Source organism: Pristis pectinata, chromosome 8, assembly GCF_009764475.1.
Source record: "Pristis pectinata isolate sPriPec2 chromosome 8, sPriPec2.1.pri, whole genome shotgun sequence".
Taxonomy (NCBI): Eukaryota; Metazoa; Chordata; class Chondrichthyes; order Rhinopristiformes; family Pristidae; genus Pristis; species Pristis pectinata.
Window position 1 is genome coordinate 57,841,582 of NC_067412.1, and position 17,997 is coordinate 57,859,578.

Consider the following 17,997-nt stretch of genomic DNA (forward strand, 5'->3'; position numbering starts at 1 on the left):
CCAGGTCTTTGGAGCTGTGGGGTCAGCATTGTTGACTTTTCTCAGGACTGGAAAAAGTTGTGAATGAAAAGTTTCAAGTGGGAAAGAAAGAAGTGGGGACAAGTGTGGGTGAAGGTCAGAGAAAAGGGAATGTCTGTGATAGGACGGAGAGCAGGAGACACTGAATGACATGTGGTGGTGGAATGGCTGAAGGAGGGTGGTCAAGGCTCGGGATGCCTTGGTAGATGGAAGAGATAAAGAAGGTCTGTAATTACCAGAAGAAAAAGAAAAAAAACAATGAATGCTAGAAATGTATAATGCAAATCTTAGAATGGCCGATTATCCAAAGTTGTTGAAGTAGTGAACTGTTTTCTTTTAAGCAGTGAAGATATTTGATAGAGATACTTAAAGTGACAAAGGCTTAGACAGAGTAACTAAATTGTTTTCACGTCTGAAGTCAGTAAGCAGAAGGCACAGACCGAAGACAATTAGCAAAAACAAGGTGCTGTGAGGAGAATGTTTTTCTGCAGTGAGTCTTTAGGACTTAGAATGGGTTACGTGATAGGATAATTGATACAGATTCAATAATGGCCTTTGAAAGGATAAATACAGAAAATACTGGAAACACTCAGCATTTTAGCAAGCTCTGTTCTTATTGAGGGTTTTCAGCAACTACAGTTATTTTTGATTTCCAAGGGGACAAACATGGAAAGGGGAAAGATATTGCAAGGGTAAGTTGAGGAAGCAGGGATGTCTGATGATCTCATCTGCTGCAGTAACAGTTGGAGCAGATGATGGATCATTCGAGTTCCTTCTATGCAGTTATCATGATTTGGTATTAATAAAAATGCTGGAAAGATTGCTTTGTTTTACTCTTCATGGTTTCAAATGCACTCAACTGATGTAATGTTGAATAACCCCTTGTTGAAATTAATCATAGGCTTTCTCTGGTCTTTGTTGCCATGCTTTGTGTTAATTAAAGATTTCAGTAGGACGAAGTGTTGGCCTGTTAGGTTCTCAAGCTGTTTTATTGTAGAAGCTGATTGTGATCAATGTCTATTAGCTGCCAAGGGAACCTGCTACCTTAAGATTGTTGGGTTGCTACCACCTTAAGAGACTGTATCACATGGTTATCCCTTGTTAGCTTTCAGTTCAATTAAAGATCAGCTGCTGCATTAAATAGTGGTATTAACCAGTTGCTCTGTGTTAAAGTGAGTGCTATATGGTTCTAAACTAATTCAGAAGCAACAGACTGTAAAGGCAATGAGGGTGGGATGTATGGAAGTCCAAGGTTGAATACTTGGTGAGTTTGCAAATTTGCAAAGGGTTATGAAGTGGATGATATATCTTGAAGCTAAAGCAAGGTTTGGATGAGAATGTAGGTGGCATAGTTAGCAAGTTTGCAGATGATGCCAAAATTGGTGGTGTGGTGGACAGCGAAGAAAGTTATCTAGGATTACAACAGGATCTAGATCAACTGGGAAAGTAGGCCAGGGGATGGTAGATGGAATTTAACTTGCACAAGTATGATGTGTTGCATTTTGGGAAGTTAAGCCAGGGCAGGATTAATGATGCAAATGGAAGGGCCTTGGAGAATGTTGTAGTAAAAGACTGTGGGGTATAGGTACATAGTTCCCTAAAAGTAGCAACACAAGTAGACAGGATGGTGAACAAATGCTTTTGGCACCCTTGTCTTCATCAGTCAGGGTATTGAGTATAACATTAAGAATGTTATCTTATAACTGTATAAGATGTTGGTGAGATCACACTTTGAGTATTGTGTGCTGTTCTAGTTGCCTAGCTATAGAAAGGATGTCATTAAGTTGGAAATAGTGCAGAAAAGATTCACAAGGATGTTTTTGGATTGGAGGGCTTGAGTTATAAGCAGACACTAGATAGGCTGTGGCCATTTTCCCTGAAGCATAGGAGTCTGAGGGCTGACCTTCTAGAAGTTTATAAAAATCATTGGGGGCATAGATAAGATGAATGGTCACAGAATTTTTTCCCAGGGTGGAGGAGTCTAAAACTAGAAAGCATAGGTTTAAGTAGAGATGGGAAAGATTTAAAAGGGACCCGAGGGCCAAGTTTTTCACACAGAGGGTGGTGGGTATATGAAATAAGCTGCCAGAGAAAGAGGTAGAGTTGGCTGCAATTACAACAGGTTCATGGATAGGGAAGGTTCAAAGGGATATGGGCCAAACAGGAAAATGGGACCAGCTCTGGGAGGCACCTTGGTCAGCATAGCCGAGTTGGGCTGAAGGACTTGTTTCTGTGTTACGTAATTTCAGACATTGTAATGAGTGGGGATATTGCAGCAGACCTTCACTGACAGCTGCAAACCTGGACAAGCCCAATAAATGAAAAATAATTTTCTATTTTGCATATACTCCTGTGAATTGAGGTGAACTGGGTCCACTAACAGAGGTCATGCTGCCAATAAACATGGCAGAGTACCTAGCAACCAACTGTGTTGGGCAGGGATGGATTAGAGCACCTGGGATTAACGTACTCTGCTTCATCTCGATGCTCGGTGAAGCAGAAACAGATAAGGACCAAACAGACAAGTCTTTTGCTCCAGGAGTACTTGCTTTGAATTTGATTCAGCAGAAGAGGAAAAAAAAGGAAGGAACAGACCCCTAGGTGAATACATGATGATTGAAGGGTCCATGATAAAATGTTAATATTTATTAACGGTTTTTCCTCATCAACATCAGCAGTTCCTTATTATGCACCTCAGTGCAAAATACTATAATGTCTGCGAGATTGATTGGCCCATAGCTTATGGAAGTCTGGGGCCAAATGTGGCAAGTGACTCAATGAGGGCATTGGATTGTGTAGTTTGACACTTACTTCCTTTACACCTGCATTTTCCCTTGTTCCCATGGCAGCCTTTTCTACAGCTGGTTGGTGGCTACCATGGAGAGAGGTTCCTTAAGGTCTGACCAGCAGTCAGTATGGCAATGCTGCAAAGCTCTACATGTATCTCCTGTTGGAAAGGCACAGGTCTCTTTCTAATGCATGAATCAGTGTACCAAATATCACAGTTTTACTCCTAATGTATATGCATCTAATTGTGTGACAAGTTTTAAGAGCGCAGAGATGGTGTAAACACAGCACATGCTTAGTGCATCAAAGGAAGGAGAATTCCATCTTTATAGCCAAAGTTACTACACTTATTCACATTGTACAGAGTGGTGGTTGCCTGATATCTGCTCTGTGGGTGAAATGCACAAGATAAGAAGGATTCTTAGAACAACTTCCGCAAGAGATCATTGCTGAGGAATCGAGTAATTTTCCCCAACAGAGCCCCATTTTGCCATTAGTTTGGGGTTGGAAAGGATATGATGCAAGATACAAGGTTCTGGTAAGTAGAGTTCTTGAACTGAATTCCAACAAAGCACTATTATGGCTTTAAACAAGGCACACACTGTTTCATCAGGGTATTATTTCCTCCTCCTGTAGTTAAAATAGTTGAGGACAGCAAAGATGTCTACTCTAGTTCCAAAATCTATTAGAATATTTGCATATTCCAAAATGTAAAACAATTTGCTTAGAAATATACTAGAGACCACTATTCAGCTTTTAGTACTAGGTTGGAACAAAATTAAGTTAGTATTGGTTTATTATTATCACTTGTACCGAGGTACAGTGAAAAACTTGTCTGGTTGTCTTGGTAACCAATTGCTTCCACTGGCCCACATCTGAGTGGGATTCTGCAACATTCAGAAGTCTTACCACAGCTACAGAAACAATGATTCAGCCATTTCTGGGTATATTTTGCCACTATATCGCGCACCTCTTGTGTTGGGAAGCTCTGCATGATGCTCTTGCACTGCTAAAAGAGGTTGACATATTTTGAGTTTTATCTTGTCAAAGTTCACTTGTGGAGTTAACACACCATCCATGTTGAAACACTAACAAAGAGCAGCATTAGAAAGATCCTTAATGAAAGGTATTTACTCTTATTGCACCTTTTAACATGCTGAAGCCCTGAGAGGGTTAAGCAGAAAATGTAACTTATTGGAATACTTTAGAAACTGGCAGGTCTTCATACGTACCAGTCTAATCAATTCTTCTTCACTCTTGATGGGCGTAACATTGGGAAGAACTATTTTATTTTGGCTTTTGATGTAGCATTTTTCTCCTCCAGCGAACCGTATCCCAGTTAGTCCCTTTTTAGGGGAGGAAAGAAAGTGATTTGTTCTTACTGCACAAACGTGTTGGCAAAACAAAATATTAAAAAAAGTAACAGGAATGGTGATAGCTTTTTATTAGTCAAATATTAATGTACATAATGTCTGAAGCTGCCAAAACCATTGAGAGCTCTTTCCTCCCCCGCCTGTGGTTCCAGATTATGAACTCAGTACAATTCAGTGACTGAAAGAATTGTGTTGTTTTTAAAAAAAGTAACTATTTTGTATCCATTTGTGTTCTTGTCCCTCCCTCATGCAGGGTAGAAAAAGACTTTGGTCTAACAATGTTCAATTCATTTGTGCAATAAAGTACCAAGCTTTTATTCAGCAAATCTCCTCTTACTTAAAGTGTGAGCTAATGACAGGGTTGTAGCAAGTAGCCTTCAGCAGAGGGTTATGAATTTATAAACTTTGAGGAAACCATGATAAGCCTGAAGCAAAGATGATTTTATGCTTCTGAAGGCTCTGGGATTGTGGGGTGGAGAGTAATTCATTGCCAGCTGTCCACAGTTGGTTTCTGTAAAGCAGCTCTGCAGGTAATGCTGAGTACAGTCGTCAACGTAGATGCACAATGTTCAGGAGGGGAGCACAGTTACATGAAGGGTAATAAAAGGAATAACCTAGTATAGCCATTAAGATGTCCTCTCTTCAGAGAAGGTGGCTGCTGGTCAGGAAAACAAGGTTAAGGAGAAGCATGAAGGGCAACTGGAACACAGCTTAACAATTTACAAAAGAGGAAGTTGTATGAAAAAATAGGCATACAATGTTTTCAGGTGGAGAAATTATAACCTAATTGTAGTATGACTTTGGTGACAAAAGCAACAGGGCTGTGCCGATGACATAACATGTGTCAGAGCAGGAGAAAGGAAGTATTGCAGAAAGCAATTTCCCTAAGTCAAGTGTCTATACCTCAGCTGACTTCAGCTTTTGTTTTGAGGGGAAAACTAAGTGCTTCTTCACTGGAAGAAACCGGGTGGCAGTTTAAAGGTGGATTACTACATCATAAATTGCTGAGCTCACGGAGAAACTATTATTAAGGCCTCTGGAGGGGGTTGAAGGGGTGAGGTGGTGGTGAAAAGTACTGTTAAAAGGAGATAGTAATCTTCTCGCTGCTACTGTCAGGCAGGAGGTGCACAAACCTAAAATCCCACACCACCAGGTTCAAGAACAGCTACACTCCTACAACCATTAGGTTCTTGAACCCACCTGCACAACCCTCGTTCTACCTCAGCGACAGAACCCTTCAGAACACCTCTCGCACTACTATGGTCTCTGTGCCTTTTTTTTGCACAAAGGAAGGTCTTGTTTTTGTGCATTTTTTTCTCTCTTCCCTGTCTTGTATAATTTGTGTTTTGTCTGAACCTATGTGCCCGTGATGCTGCAAGCAAATTTTTCATTGTACCTGTACCTCACCGTACTTGTGCACATGACAATAAATTCGACTTGATAATTTTATGATTCTGTTGGTTTCCTACTGGGGAAACTCGGCATGGAAGAGAACAAAGACAGGGTAGCTCATCATCCCTGACTGCCCTAATGCTTTCTTGCCATCAAAGTGCTCAGCACAAAATCACAATACTATCTTTTATGTATTTCATATTGGAGCTTTTCAACTGTACTGGGAATATAAAGATCTTACTTTGAAATTCATGTCTGGGTCAATTGAGCTAAAATGCAATATAGAGAAGTATAAAGAAGAAGTAGGACATTTGGCCCTTTGACTCTTTATCCATCCACTTTTTTACTACAAACTCTCCTGGTTTATGAAGGTGTCCGTTTGACTTCTTTTCAAGGCAATTATAAATGGCTAATAAGTACTGGTGTTGTCTGGATGAGTAACATCTGGATTACAAGCTTAAGAAAATGATTCTGCTGTGGGGGACTGCAGTGCAAAATGGTTTGTGGAGCACCTTCTGGGATAAAATTTGAGGTGGTCGTAAATTAGATTAGTGCCTTTCAGTGACTACCTCTGCGGTACTTTGTGGACCAAATGCCATTCCATAATTTCAGACCTTGCATGCAAGTTTTCACCTGTTAAAATTTCCTGGTAGTGCATTCTATTTGGGAAGTGCACCATCTAGAGTGTCATCAGTCACAATCCATGAGGCACCTATTTCTTCTGAGTTGAAGACCTGTTTATTCTCCTCCACCCAGACATGCACAGCAATAGCTGTTAACTCTGGTCCATAGTCTGAGCCTCCAGTATGAATGACTCTCATTATACTTCTACATCTGTGTTTGCAGTTGTCTCCTAATGGCATGCAAGACCTGGGAGGGAGGTGCCTTTAATTCTGACTGGAACTCCTGTTTCTGGGAGACTTAACATAAAATTCTGCATGTGATGAATGACCTATCACTGGCTACTCCTGACGTTCCAACATTCTTGATGCAGTTTTTTATTGCTTCATTAACAGGAATATGTGGCACTTAGTTAACATATAATTTACATAGTACCTGGTCCTGATTTTGATATTCCTAGAACAGTGCAGCATAGGAACAGGCCATTTGGCCCATGATGTTGTGCTGAACTAATTAAACTCGTAATTAAATGCCTAACTAAACTAATCTCTTCTGCCTACACAATATCCATATCCCTCCGTTCTCGACACATTCATGTGTCTATCTATGAGCCTCTTAAACACCTCTATTGTATTTCTCCACTACCACCCCTGGCAGCGCATTCCAGGCACCCACCACTCTTTTTTAAAAAAAAACTTGCCCCACACATCTCCTTTGAACTTATTCCCTCTCACCTTCAATGCATGCCCTCGAGCATTAGACATTTTGACCCTGGGGAGAAAGATAGCAGCTGTCTACTCTTACCTAGGACTCCTATAATCTTATTAATTTCTGTCAGATCTCCCCTCAGCCTCTGCTGCTCCAGAGAAAAAAACCCAAGTTTGTCCAACCTCCCCTTATAGCATATGCCCTCTAATCCATGCATCATTCTGGCAAACCACTTCTGCACCCTCTACAAAGCCTCCACATCCTTCTCATAATGGGGCAACCAGAACTGAATGCAATACTCCGGATGCGGCCTAACTAGAGTTTTATAAAGCTGCAATGTAACTTCCCAACTTTTGAATTCAGTGCCTCAACTAATAAAGGCAAGCATGCCATACACCATCTTTACCACCTTATCAACCTCTGCAGCTGCTTTCAGGGAGCTATAGATTTTGACCTCAAGATCCCTCTGTACATCAACACTGTTAAGGGATATGCTATTTAAAGGCTACTATCCCTTGTTATTCAACTTGTTATTTAAATAACATTGTTATTAATTTAATGTTTATCACTATTACTGTAATGCAATAGCTTTGCAATATTACAAGTTTACAGTAGCATTTTTTAAAATTTGTTCCTGAACAAGTGCATAAAATCCAAAGTTATTGGATAGTGATGCCAATGAAGGATTGGTGATTACTATAAATTAAACTGGTTGCCTTGCAGTATAACCCATAAGTATCAAAGTCACAAGTGGATTGTCAAGGTCAGGTTGTAAATCTTTGATAGATATTCTATTTACACCTTGGATATAAATTTATATATTTTCTGAAATGTCTTATTGCTGTCTGAATTTCAGGTTGTAGCTCACTTGCGCAGACAGTGGCACAGTACATAACCATTGCTTTGGATTGTGACTGAACATAGCATTTGTGCAGATACCAAACGGGAAAAAAAGTAATTTTCATATGAATGAATGGATTATGATTGCTCATAAAGTTGTATAATTAGCATCTCCTGACTAAGCTAACAAATCTCCCCACTGGTGCATTAATTACTTGTACTTGTAGAATTGCAGATAATTGGAAGGTGAGAAGAAAACACCTTTAACTCACAGTTTTAAAATCATGGATTTCCACAGACTCGTCGCTGCCATTTCCTGTTGTGAAGGTCTCAAAACCATTGATGCCATCGATCTTCATTAAGCTTTCTTTGATAGTACCATCGATGTTTATTCGGTATAATATGTCATAAACCTGAAATCAGACATAATTGTTTTACAGTTCTAATTTGCAATTCATTTCTAAATAACTGGGAACTTTTATTAAGGTCACAGAATTTAGCTCAAAAGCTATGAAACAAATGATTTGAACTTGTTTGTCTTGATTGGACATATTTACAAAACTGGATTATGCAAACTAGTTAATGAAACAAAAACGTGCATTGCCATTTTAAAAAAGGAAATTAAAAGAAGCAGAAAACTAATATCCTGAATAATTATTTGCCCCCGGTTAATTGAGCAGTTACCATGGCTTATTATTATAACCACGGCTGACAAAGCCATGGAGATATGATGATCCCATCATATTTTAATTGCTAGTACTGTGGGGTGAATTTTCTGACTTGTAGGAGTGAATGCACTTTAGAGAATTTTATGGTTCAATGGGGAATGCTGCAAATTCTGCCAGTGAGCTGCTAAGATATCTGAATATACATAAGCTGAAATTAATATATCCCCATTTTTCATTGATAGGAGTGACCTGCATCAATAGCTCTGACGTCAAGCACGCACTAAAGGGATAGATACCAAGGTGCAAAGGTGAGCACATTTTGAAGGTTTCATTATGTACACAATTTTGTGAAATTATCATCAATCCAAAAATGATTACTTTGCACTAAACAAATAACTAGTTGCAGAAACAGAAATTACAATTTTTTTTTATCAAAAACATTGTGGTCTTGGCTTAAACGGGCTAATAATGATAAGGTTCATGTAACAGCTTATTAGACTGAAATGTTAGCATCATTACACAGGGGCTTTTTTTTTAATCAGTGGGCATCATTTTTCCATATTACAGAAATTACTTCTGGCATGATTGGGATGCCATCAGATTTCTTAACGGTCCATGAACACTACCTAGTTATTCCTCTTTTGCATAATTTATTTATTTTTGTAACATTGTAATTTTTATGTCTTGCACTGTACTGCTGCCGCAAAACAACAAATTTCACGACGTGTCAGTGATAATAAACCTGATTCTGATTCTCAAAATCAAAAAAAAAACTGCAGGTGCTGGAAATCTGAAGTAAAAACTGAGACTGCTGGAGATACTTGTCCACTGTCTGTAGAAAGAGAGCTGACAAAGGGCCTTCGATCTGAACTGTTAACTCTGATTTGATTGCCAGAGATACTACCTGACTTGAGTGTTACTGGCATTTCTGTTTTTTTTCATAATTTGAAATGCATACTATGGTTTAAATTAATTGAGTCTGCCTTTATAACTGACTCAATTAGTTTATTGTTTATTTTCACTGATGCTACAGAGTTACGGTCACATTAAATCAGAACCCAACGGACGTTCATGTGGTGGGAAATAAACGTAAGAGTTAAACAGTTGAAATGTCACACCAAAACATGTTCAAAGCACAGAAGTTCAGCACTTTCACACTGGCCCAATTGTTAGTGGCACTTTCACTACCCCCAAAATCCACAAAGAATATTCGCAATGCACACTGTAATGGAATTTCACAGGAAATTCAGCCCTTTGCCCCGCCCCACCTCACTCCTGTAAGTTTTTATTCAGTTTTCTATTGAAAGCTGCAAATGAATTTGTTTCCACCACCTTACGGACTTTGGATCCTAGAACATATAGAGGGGCAGATTTTCTGCTGCCTGATTGTGCTCTGATTCTTCCAGCAGAAAGACAGAACAGGGGACACAATCTTTTGCTGGGAGCCAGATTCCCAACTCACCAAGGCTACAAATGCAGACCAGGGTGACTCTCCCAGCCTGAGAGCATGGAAATGTACAAAGGTTCACACTTCCCTGTTGTACTCCATGAGGAGTGCACGTGTCCAGTAGCTAGTGCTATGATGGGTGGATGATCTCACCACTTCTAATCAGGAATAGTCCAGTTTGGGAGTTGGCTACTGTCAGATCTGTATGGAGCTCAGTGGCCCCAAGAAGCTCACCGTGATTGCAGAATAAACTAATTTAAGCTGAACCAGTGGTTTCATAAAGATTTGCTGCAACTTCCTTGGTTTTCTACTGTGCCACATTTAATGAAGCCAATCATCCCTTATGCTTTATTAACAGCCTTATTAACTTGCCCTGTCACCTTCAAAGGCTTCTGGATATAACTCCATGGATCTTGCTTTTCCTTCACCCACTTTATAATTGTATCATGTCATTTATATTGCCTTTCCTCAGTCTTCCTTCCTAATTGCATCACTTCACACGTCTCTATTAAATTTAATCTCCCATGTGTCTGCCCGATCACCAGTCCATGCCCTAGTAGAAATCTGTTCCTTTTTTTCTCAGTATTTAACATTTTTCTAAATTTAACACTTTTTAAAATTTGTAGCAGTGGCAGACTTTAAGATTATCCTCTCCATGTCAAGTCCAGTTCATTAAAATGTATCAAAAGAAAGCAGCAGTCCCAAAAACAGCCCCTTGGGGAGGCCACAGTATACTTCCCTCCAGTCTGAATAACAACAATTTGTTATTATGCTCTGCTTTTTGTTCCTTAACCAATTTTAAATGTGTTGCTAATGCCCTTTAATCCCTTGGGCATCAATTCTGTTCACCTATTCCATAGCATTTTACAAACTGTGCACCTTTATGAAATCCATGTTCACCAAAAGTGCACGATCTGTATTGTAATCTTGCCTTTGTTTGTTATGTAATCTTGTTTTTTACTTAACCTACTGAAAAAAAACTATTAATTATCTTCCCAATAATCGTAAAGGCAATAAAAATGATTTAAACTGTATTTAAATAATGTCCACTTTCATTTGAGGTGTTCTATACCAATATTGTTTGTCCCTTGCCAAGCAAAGGAGATGGCATTGGTTGTGTATTCTCGACCTTTGTATAAATTGTATGTTTCTGTTAAAACCACAGGGCAATAATTATCAATGTGTTCTTTGTATAGCTGAGTATGAAGTCGCACATCATAATGTATTTTGACTGATTGCTGGGTTTTCTTCAAGTCTAAACCTGAATGTGCACTAAGAAATAAAAACAAGATGCTACAGCAACAATTAATGTTTCAGGTCTAGGACCCTTTGTCAGAATTGAGAAAGAGAGAAATAAGTTAGTCTAGGTAGGAAAGAAGGTGGGTGAGGGTGGTTGGTGAAACAAAGGCAATTTCTTTGATAGGGTGAAGTAATGTAACTGTTTAGGAATAGTTAAAATCAGATTAAAACTTTTTTTTGTGTAATGTATTGTGAATGTTGTGTAGTCTGTGGAGACATAAGAGACTGAAGACACTGGAATCTGGAGCAAAAAACTCAGCAGGTTAAGCAGCGTCTATGGAGGCAAAGTGATAGTTGATGTTTTGGGTCAAGACCCTGCATCAGGTCTGCGGTGGTGGAGGGGAGGTGAGATGAGAGGAGGCATGAGGCAGGGGTTGGAAGGTGATAGTTGGAACAAGGTGAGGAGGGAGATGATTGTCAGGTGGGGAAGGGAGATGAGTGGAGTTGGGAGATGGTGGCTTTGGGATGATAGCTAGAGACAGATAAGGAGATTGGGGTAGATGTAGCCAGGGAGGCTGGAGGTACAGACAGAGACTGGAAGGGGATGTAGAGACACAAGACTGCAGATACTGGAATCTGATAAGTGACGAATGTGATACGGGGAACCGGGTCAGGGAGGGATGATGGGCAGATCGAACCAGTTGGGGGAGAGGATAGGAGACCCTCAGCAAAGCACACCTTTAAATTCATTGTCATTGAGCTTCACAGGTAATGGAGGCCGGTGGTTAGGGAGAATTTCTCTTGCTCTCTCATCCTTGTCTGTTCATGCAGGAGGCACACAGCAGAGGAATGATGCCTGTCTCTCTGCAAGTTCTTTTGTTTAATAGACAATTTGCTAGTTTGACATACTGACTATCTCTAAGGAACTAGAGGATACTGACAGATGGTGTCAGAAGTGCTAGTTGATAAAGCTAAGAAATCTGGATGATTGAATCCAAATATTTGGTGGGGCTCTTCCCAATTAAAATAACACATGGATATGCACTGAGAGCCAGTGAGCTATGTCATTCGCTTGTAGAACTACACTATGGAAGTGATAAAGACAGTGGAGCAAGGCAAGTAATCCAAGTAAAGAATGGAGAAAATGAGAGAAAACCCTCTCACCATATATTGAGCAAGATAAACCTGAACAGATGATAGTAAAGATGTTCTTCTACTTCACTGCCCCCGAGGGAAGAGAATTGTATTACATCATGAATTTCCAAAATGAAACCTTGGATAATTGCAATCATAACAAAACCTGCCCAGAAATGAAATGGTTGATCATTATTGACCATCGGAAGAATTCTTTGTAAGTTTCTTAACAGAACTAATACTGTAAGCAGATAAAGTTCTGCATTTCCAAAGGACTTGCTCATCAGGGATCAGATTGCTTCTACTATCTGTAGTCCAGGTTAAGAGAAGAGCTGCTACACATAACAGAATTAACTCCAGGCAAGTGCATACAGGCAGGCAAAGCTGTGGAGGCTACACATGTTGCATGAAGATACAGTGAAAGGCAAGGTAAAAGGCAGAACAGGGTAAATAGAACACAGATGTTGCAAGTATTGTGTATATGAACATGAGGTGCTGAAAAAAAGCCACATGGATGGGAAAGTGTATGTGAAATGTGGACTAGAAAATCACTTCTACAAACATTACACAACGAAGAAGGCGTTGATAGACTTTGGACTGGACAAGATGAACAATGCAATGACAGAGAAAGAATGAGATTGAGTACCACTTGAACGTTGCAGAAGGCATGCCATTCTGAAAATCAACAAGTGGGTGATTAGCTCTCACTGGGTGCTCATCCAGTATTGCAGCGGATAATCACATTCCAATATTTTCTATTTTAATTTATCTCGGCAGATTGCTTGTTAATATTCTCCGTAAATCTTGGTCTTTTTGTGGATGTAGCATAATGGGCAAAACCAAGTTTGACTACATCCCAAAATGAGTAGTTTGTCTTTTAAAATGGAATGGGAAAACCTATTCATTCCTAAATATGTACCTGGAGGCATAACAAAGGTAAAAATGCTGGTATCTTGAGAATTAGCAGATCTATATCTTAATTATTTGGTACATTGGGAGATCCTTCCTGGTTTACATCAGGAAATTGGTTGAGCGACGTGAGATAAAGGATGAGGATGATGGGCAGGTATGCTAATTGATAGAATATGACTTGTGGTATCCCACAAGAATCTGTTATAGGGTCTCAGGTATTCATTCTACTTATTAACAACTTGAACCAACTGGGATAATGCAATTCCTAACCACACATTTCAGTATGCTATTGACAGAGATTGTTAGAAACATAGATGGATATTTCAAACTAGAAAAATGAAGCTCAAGGTATGAGTTTGTCCATTTTTTTTGGATATAAAACAAATGGAACAGGCTACTTTCTGAATGATGGAAGGCCAGATGCAGTGGAATCCATGTGTATTGATCACTAAGTTGCCATGGACTTGTGCCAATATAAAAAGGCTGGCCACGTCTAGGAGACTATGATAAAAGTGGGTGGGTTTGTGGCAGCTTTACAGACCCCAATTGGGCAATATTAGGGCTTTGAGAATAGTTCTGGTCACCAAAAGTTGTGAAGGATATATGGAGGGAGTGCAGCAAATAGTTACCAAAACTATGCTGGAGGTCCATGGATGAGAGGATGGACCTTCTTCTGTGCTGTGTGAATCCATAAAGAGAAAACTATTTTCCATAGAATTTAAATGGTTGATCAGTTTTAAGTTTTCAAAATAATATGGGGATTGATCAAGTCGATAGAGGGAAAGGGTTGGGTGGTTATTAGAATCATTGTCCATGGTCTGATAATTAGAGCATTTTGGATACAAAGTTAGCAAGTGCTTCCACTAGCAGAGGGTGTCAGAAATTTGGAATGTTCTTCAGCAACCTGCAATTGATGCTGGAGAAACTGTTAACAAATATCAGTCAACCTCAGATTTAAAGTTAACTAAATATGGCTTTAAAGCTATTATACAGAGTTGGTATCAACCCTGATCTCATTGAATGACTCAAAAGGCTAAATAAAGTACTCCTGTTCTAATAAAATCTTGACAAATCTGACACAGTTGAAAAAAGATGATATACTGGTATTAGTCTTTGAATGTACATTGATTCCTTGAGCATCATTTTAATTGCTAGTGTTGTCTCTGGTAACACTTGCAATATGTGATTTCTCCAAATGTGGCACCACCAGGCTTCTTTTCTCAACAGCTCAGATCATTTAAAGCCTGCTTCAAAGAATTTGTATTAGCTTCCTGCAAGAACTCCAAATAATCAGTTCTTTATCAGAACACAGTTAGCTAGGTTTGTCATTTTGTCCAGATGTGAAAGAATTTTGCTGCTTCTAATTAATTGCAATTTCTGAAACAAAGTAAGCCTATTATTTTATTGCTAGTTTTCTCTGCTGTAGGCAAATAAATAGATCAAGCTTCTCTTCCTCTAGTAAATCAGTAGCCAATTTCACTACTTAATATACTTAAAAAAAAACTGAAGATATTTTGAATCTTATTTATTGCATTGCAACTTAACCAATAAGTTAAGTAACAAGTTAACATAAATTGTGGTTCTCCACTTTGATTTGAAAGAAAAACTTGTTCATGGTTTCAGAACTTCAAAGTCAGAGATAATTCTTTCCTCCTCATTTGAAATTCATTATATTTTACACTGGACCCAAATCAAGCTATCCTCTTTTCTGTTAGTTTTATTCCCCCAAGCATGCTGGGTTTATTAGTACTATTCTTTTAATTATAAGTTCATTTAATATCTACTTAGTGAATGGATTTGATTTTATTCTCTGCAGATTGTGAGTTCAAAATTATTAAAAAGTTATTTCTTTTCAGCCTAAATATTGATATAAAGAGTATGTTGAGGGATTGAAGGGAATGTGAATGGTTGCAGGAATGGAGCAGTTAGATTGAGATGGTATCTATTGGGAATATCCCACTGGAAATAAGGAAGTTGACAGAGGATATGACTGCTGTTTATTATGACTCTAAATGGACTTGTTACAGTAAGCCAAAAGAGTAGGACCAGAGATGACAGTATGTGCTTGAAGATGAGAGAGTTCAAAGAAATTCAGTGGAACCATATTATATTGAACTTGTTCAATCCTTGAAACAGAATCCAATGGAGATGGTGGAAGCTGTGAGTATTGAAACATTCATTGGCAAATTTCAGTAAATAACATCTAGGGATAGAGTATGTGAGTAATCGGAGATGTCCCTTGCATGCAGTAAATGTAACAAGCTTGAGAGAAACAGCCAACATCTGCCTGCTGGTTCCAAAGCCAATGAGGTTTTCCTTTACATTACTGAGTATGTTGTAGCCTAATTGTTAGCTATGGATTGCTGTGACTGGATAACAACATTATTGTACCATGTGACTGCAGGATGGGAGAACCCCAATTAGACAGGCCTGGATTGTTTCTCAATGAGCAATTTCTAGGTTCTGAAATAGTTTACTTCTCAGTTACTACGTGTAAGGTGATGTGATGTTCTTCAGGAAATATATAAATAAGTGACATTATTACAAAAATGAAATATTTTAAGATGCCCCAACTTGGATGAGCAATACAATTATTCAAAAAAATAGAAGCATCAGACTTTGGTCAGTGGCAACACCCCTACTTCTGCATCAGTGTGGCCAAGTTCCACTGTGAGACTCTAAACATAATGGAGGTTTATCCTTGAGTGCAAAACAAGGAGGGGTGCTGTTCTGTCAGAAGTGTCATATTCAGGTGAAGTGTTTAAAAGTATGGTCCCTGCCTGCCTTCTCATTTGGAGGAAAGTGATTATGATTGAAAAAAAGATTTTTTTCCTTTAATGTCTGGCTTAACCAGCATTACAGAAACAGATTTTCCCAGAAATTCAGTCAGAGAGCCCTGCCCTGTCCAGTAAGCATACACTAGTTACTTGGTCAAATCAGGGCACTGTAGAAATTTGACTGGCCATTTTCATCCACTGATTGAGCTTGCTGTGTTGTCCATGTCAGATATACATGGAGTCATATAGTCAAAGAGTTGTACAGCATAGAAACAGGCCCTTCGGCTCACTGCCTCTGCCAGTCATCATGCCTCTCTATACTAATCCCACCAGTCTGCATTAATTCCATATCTCTCTATGCCCTGTTCATTCAAGTACCTGTCCAGATACCTCTTAAATGTTCTTACTGTTCCTGCCTCCACCACCCCCTCTGCCAGCTCATTCCAGATACCAACGACTCTTTGTGTGAAAATGTACCACCCAGATCCCCTTTAAACCTCCTCCCTCTCTCCTTAAATCTATGCTTTCTAGTTTAGACACCCCTACCATAGGAAACAGACTCTGGCTATCTACCCTCTCATAATTTTATATACCTCTATCATATCACCTCTCAGCCTCCTTTGCTCCAGGGAAAATAGACATAGCCTCTCTTGATAGCTCAAGCCCTCCAGTCCAGACAGCATCCTTGTGCATCTTTCCTGCACACTCTCTAGCTTAATCACATCCTTTCTATGGTGTGGTAACCAGCACTACACACAATGCCCCAACACTGCAGCCCAACCAATGTATTGTGCAACTGTAACATGACATCACAACTCTTATACTCAATGCCTCAGCCAGTGAAGGCAAGCATGTCATATGCCTTCTTGACCACCCTGTCTACCTGTGTTCCCATTTTCAGGGAGCCATGTACTTGTACCCCAAGATCTCTGTTCAACGACATTCCCATGTTCTGACATTGTAACCTGTGGAATGCTGGTTGATAGAACTGCTGGACAAAATTTAGATCCTGTTGTTTTGAAGCAGGCTTGTTGACGGAATCGCTCTGCCTAACCCAGTTTCAATAAACATTACTTAACTTAAAGGGGCCTCTCCAAGCAGGTCCCAACTTGGCACTGGGAACTTGGTTCCGATTTACTTATTCATCAGTTGTCCTCCAAACACCCATCCCCAATGCTCCTAGCATTCACAACCCTACATTTAGCTCATAACACTAATTCAACTCACTTCCTCCACCGAAACTCATCACCCCAGGCACCTGACCCTCTGCAGTTCTTCCTCATGCCATCACCACACAAATCTCCCTCCCAAAGGAGATTGCCTGATGCCACCCTCATCCACAGCCATTGAAGACTCCTGTCTTGCTGCCATCCTTTGTCCTGCTCCTGATCCTTGGTTCCTTCCTCTCCCCCCCTTTTGGTCCCCTTGACCAGAATGTGGGTATAGACTGATCCAAAGCCTTGTGCAGCAGCCACTGTTGAATTTGCAACTGACAAGCCCATGGCCAACCTGGTCATTGCTGCATCATATAGCAGCAGATTAATCTGCCTCGGTGGACGTCGAGGAATTTTAGGCTGGCCATTATCACAAAGCTGTTGGTGGGATCTGAATATACACAAACTGATTGCTGCATTTCATGTATTACATCATGAACAGACTTCAAAAGTAATTTATTAGCTCTGAAGAACCTTGGAATATCTCAGTTCTGTAGTTGTGTAATTGCATGATTTCCTTTAGAAAGACGTCTTCATCTGTTTGTCAGAAAATGTACCAAGGTTTTTCTTTCAGTTTTATCAACCAGTCCTCTTTCCAGAAATGCTAAGAAAGTAAACTAGTGCTTGAAAATGAGAATTTTTTTTCATTACAGTGCAGTTAGATTAGATCTCCTGCATAATAGATCCTTTCACTCCAGTTAATTATCCTTACCCTGGGCAGTAAAAAAAAATCAGAGATTCCCATAATATAAATTGATTTACCCAGACTGCAAAACAATTTATTTAAAAAATTTAAAGCATGAGCTTAATTTATCTAGTTATATTTTCCAATTCCTTTTTCCCTTTCTCCTTGATGTGAACTGACCC

General features: G+C 39.5%; 1 protein-coding gene across 1 annotated transcript in view; it reads right to left on the reverse strand.

The window, feature by feature from the left end:
• The window catches only part of tnmd (tenomodulin), a 107,460-nt gene that overhangs the window by 38,805 nt on the left and 50,658 nt on the right, over positions 1-17,997 (reverse strand). The window contains exons 3-4 of the mRNA XM_052022026.1: positions 8,012-8,152; positions 4,038-4,151 (exon numbers count right to left, since the gene is read on the reverse strand). Coding sequence (XP_051877986.1) covers positions 4,038-4,151; positions 8,012-8,152 — 255 coding nt within the window. The remainder of the gene's footprint in view (positions 1-4,037; positions 4,152-8,011; positions 8,153-17,997) is intronic.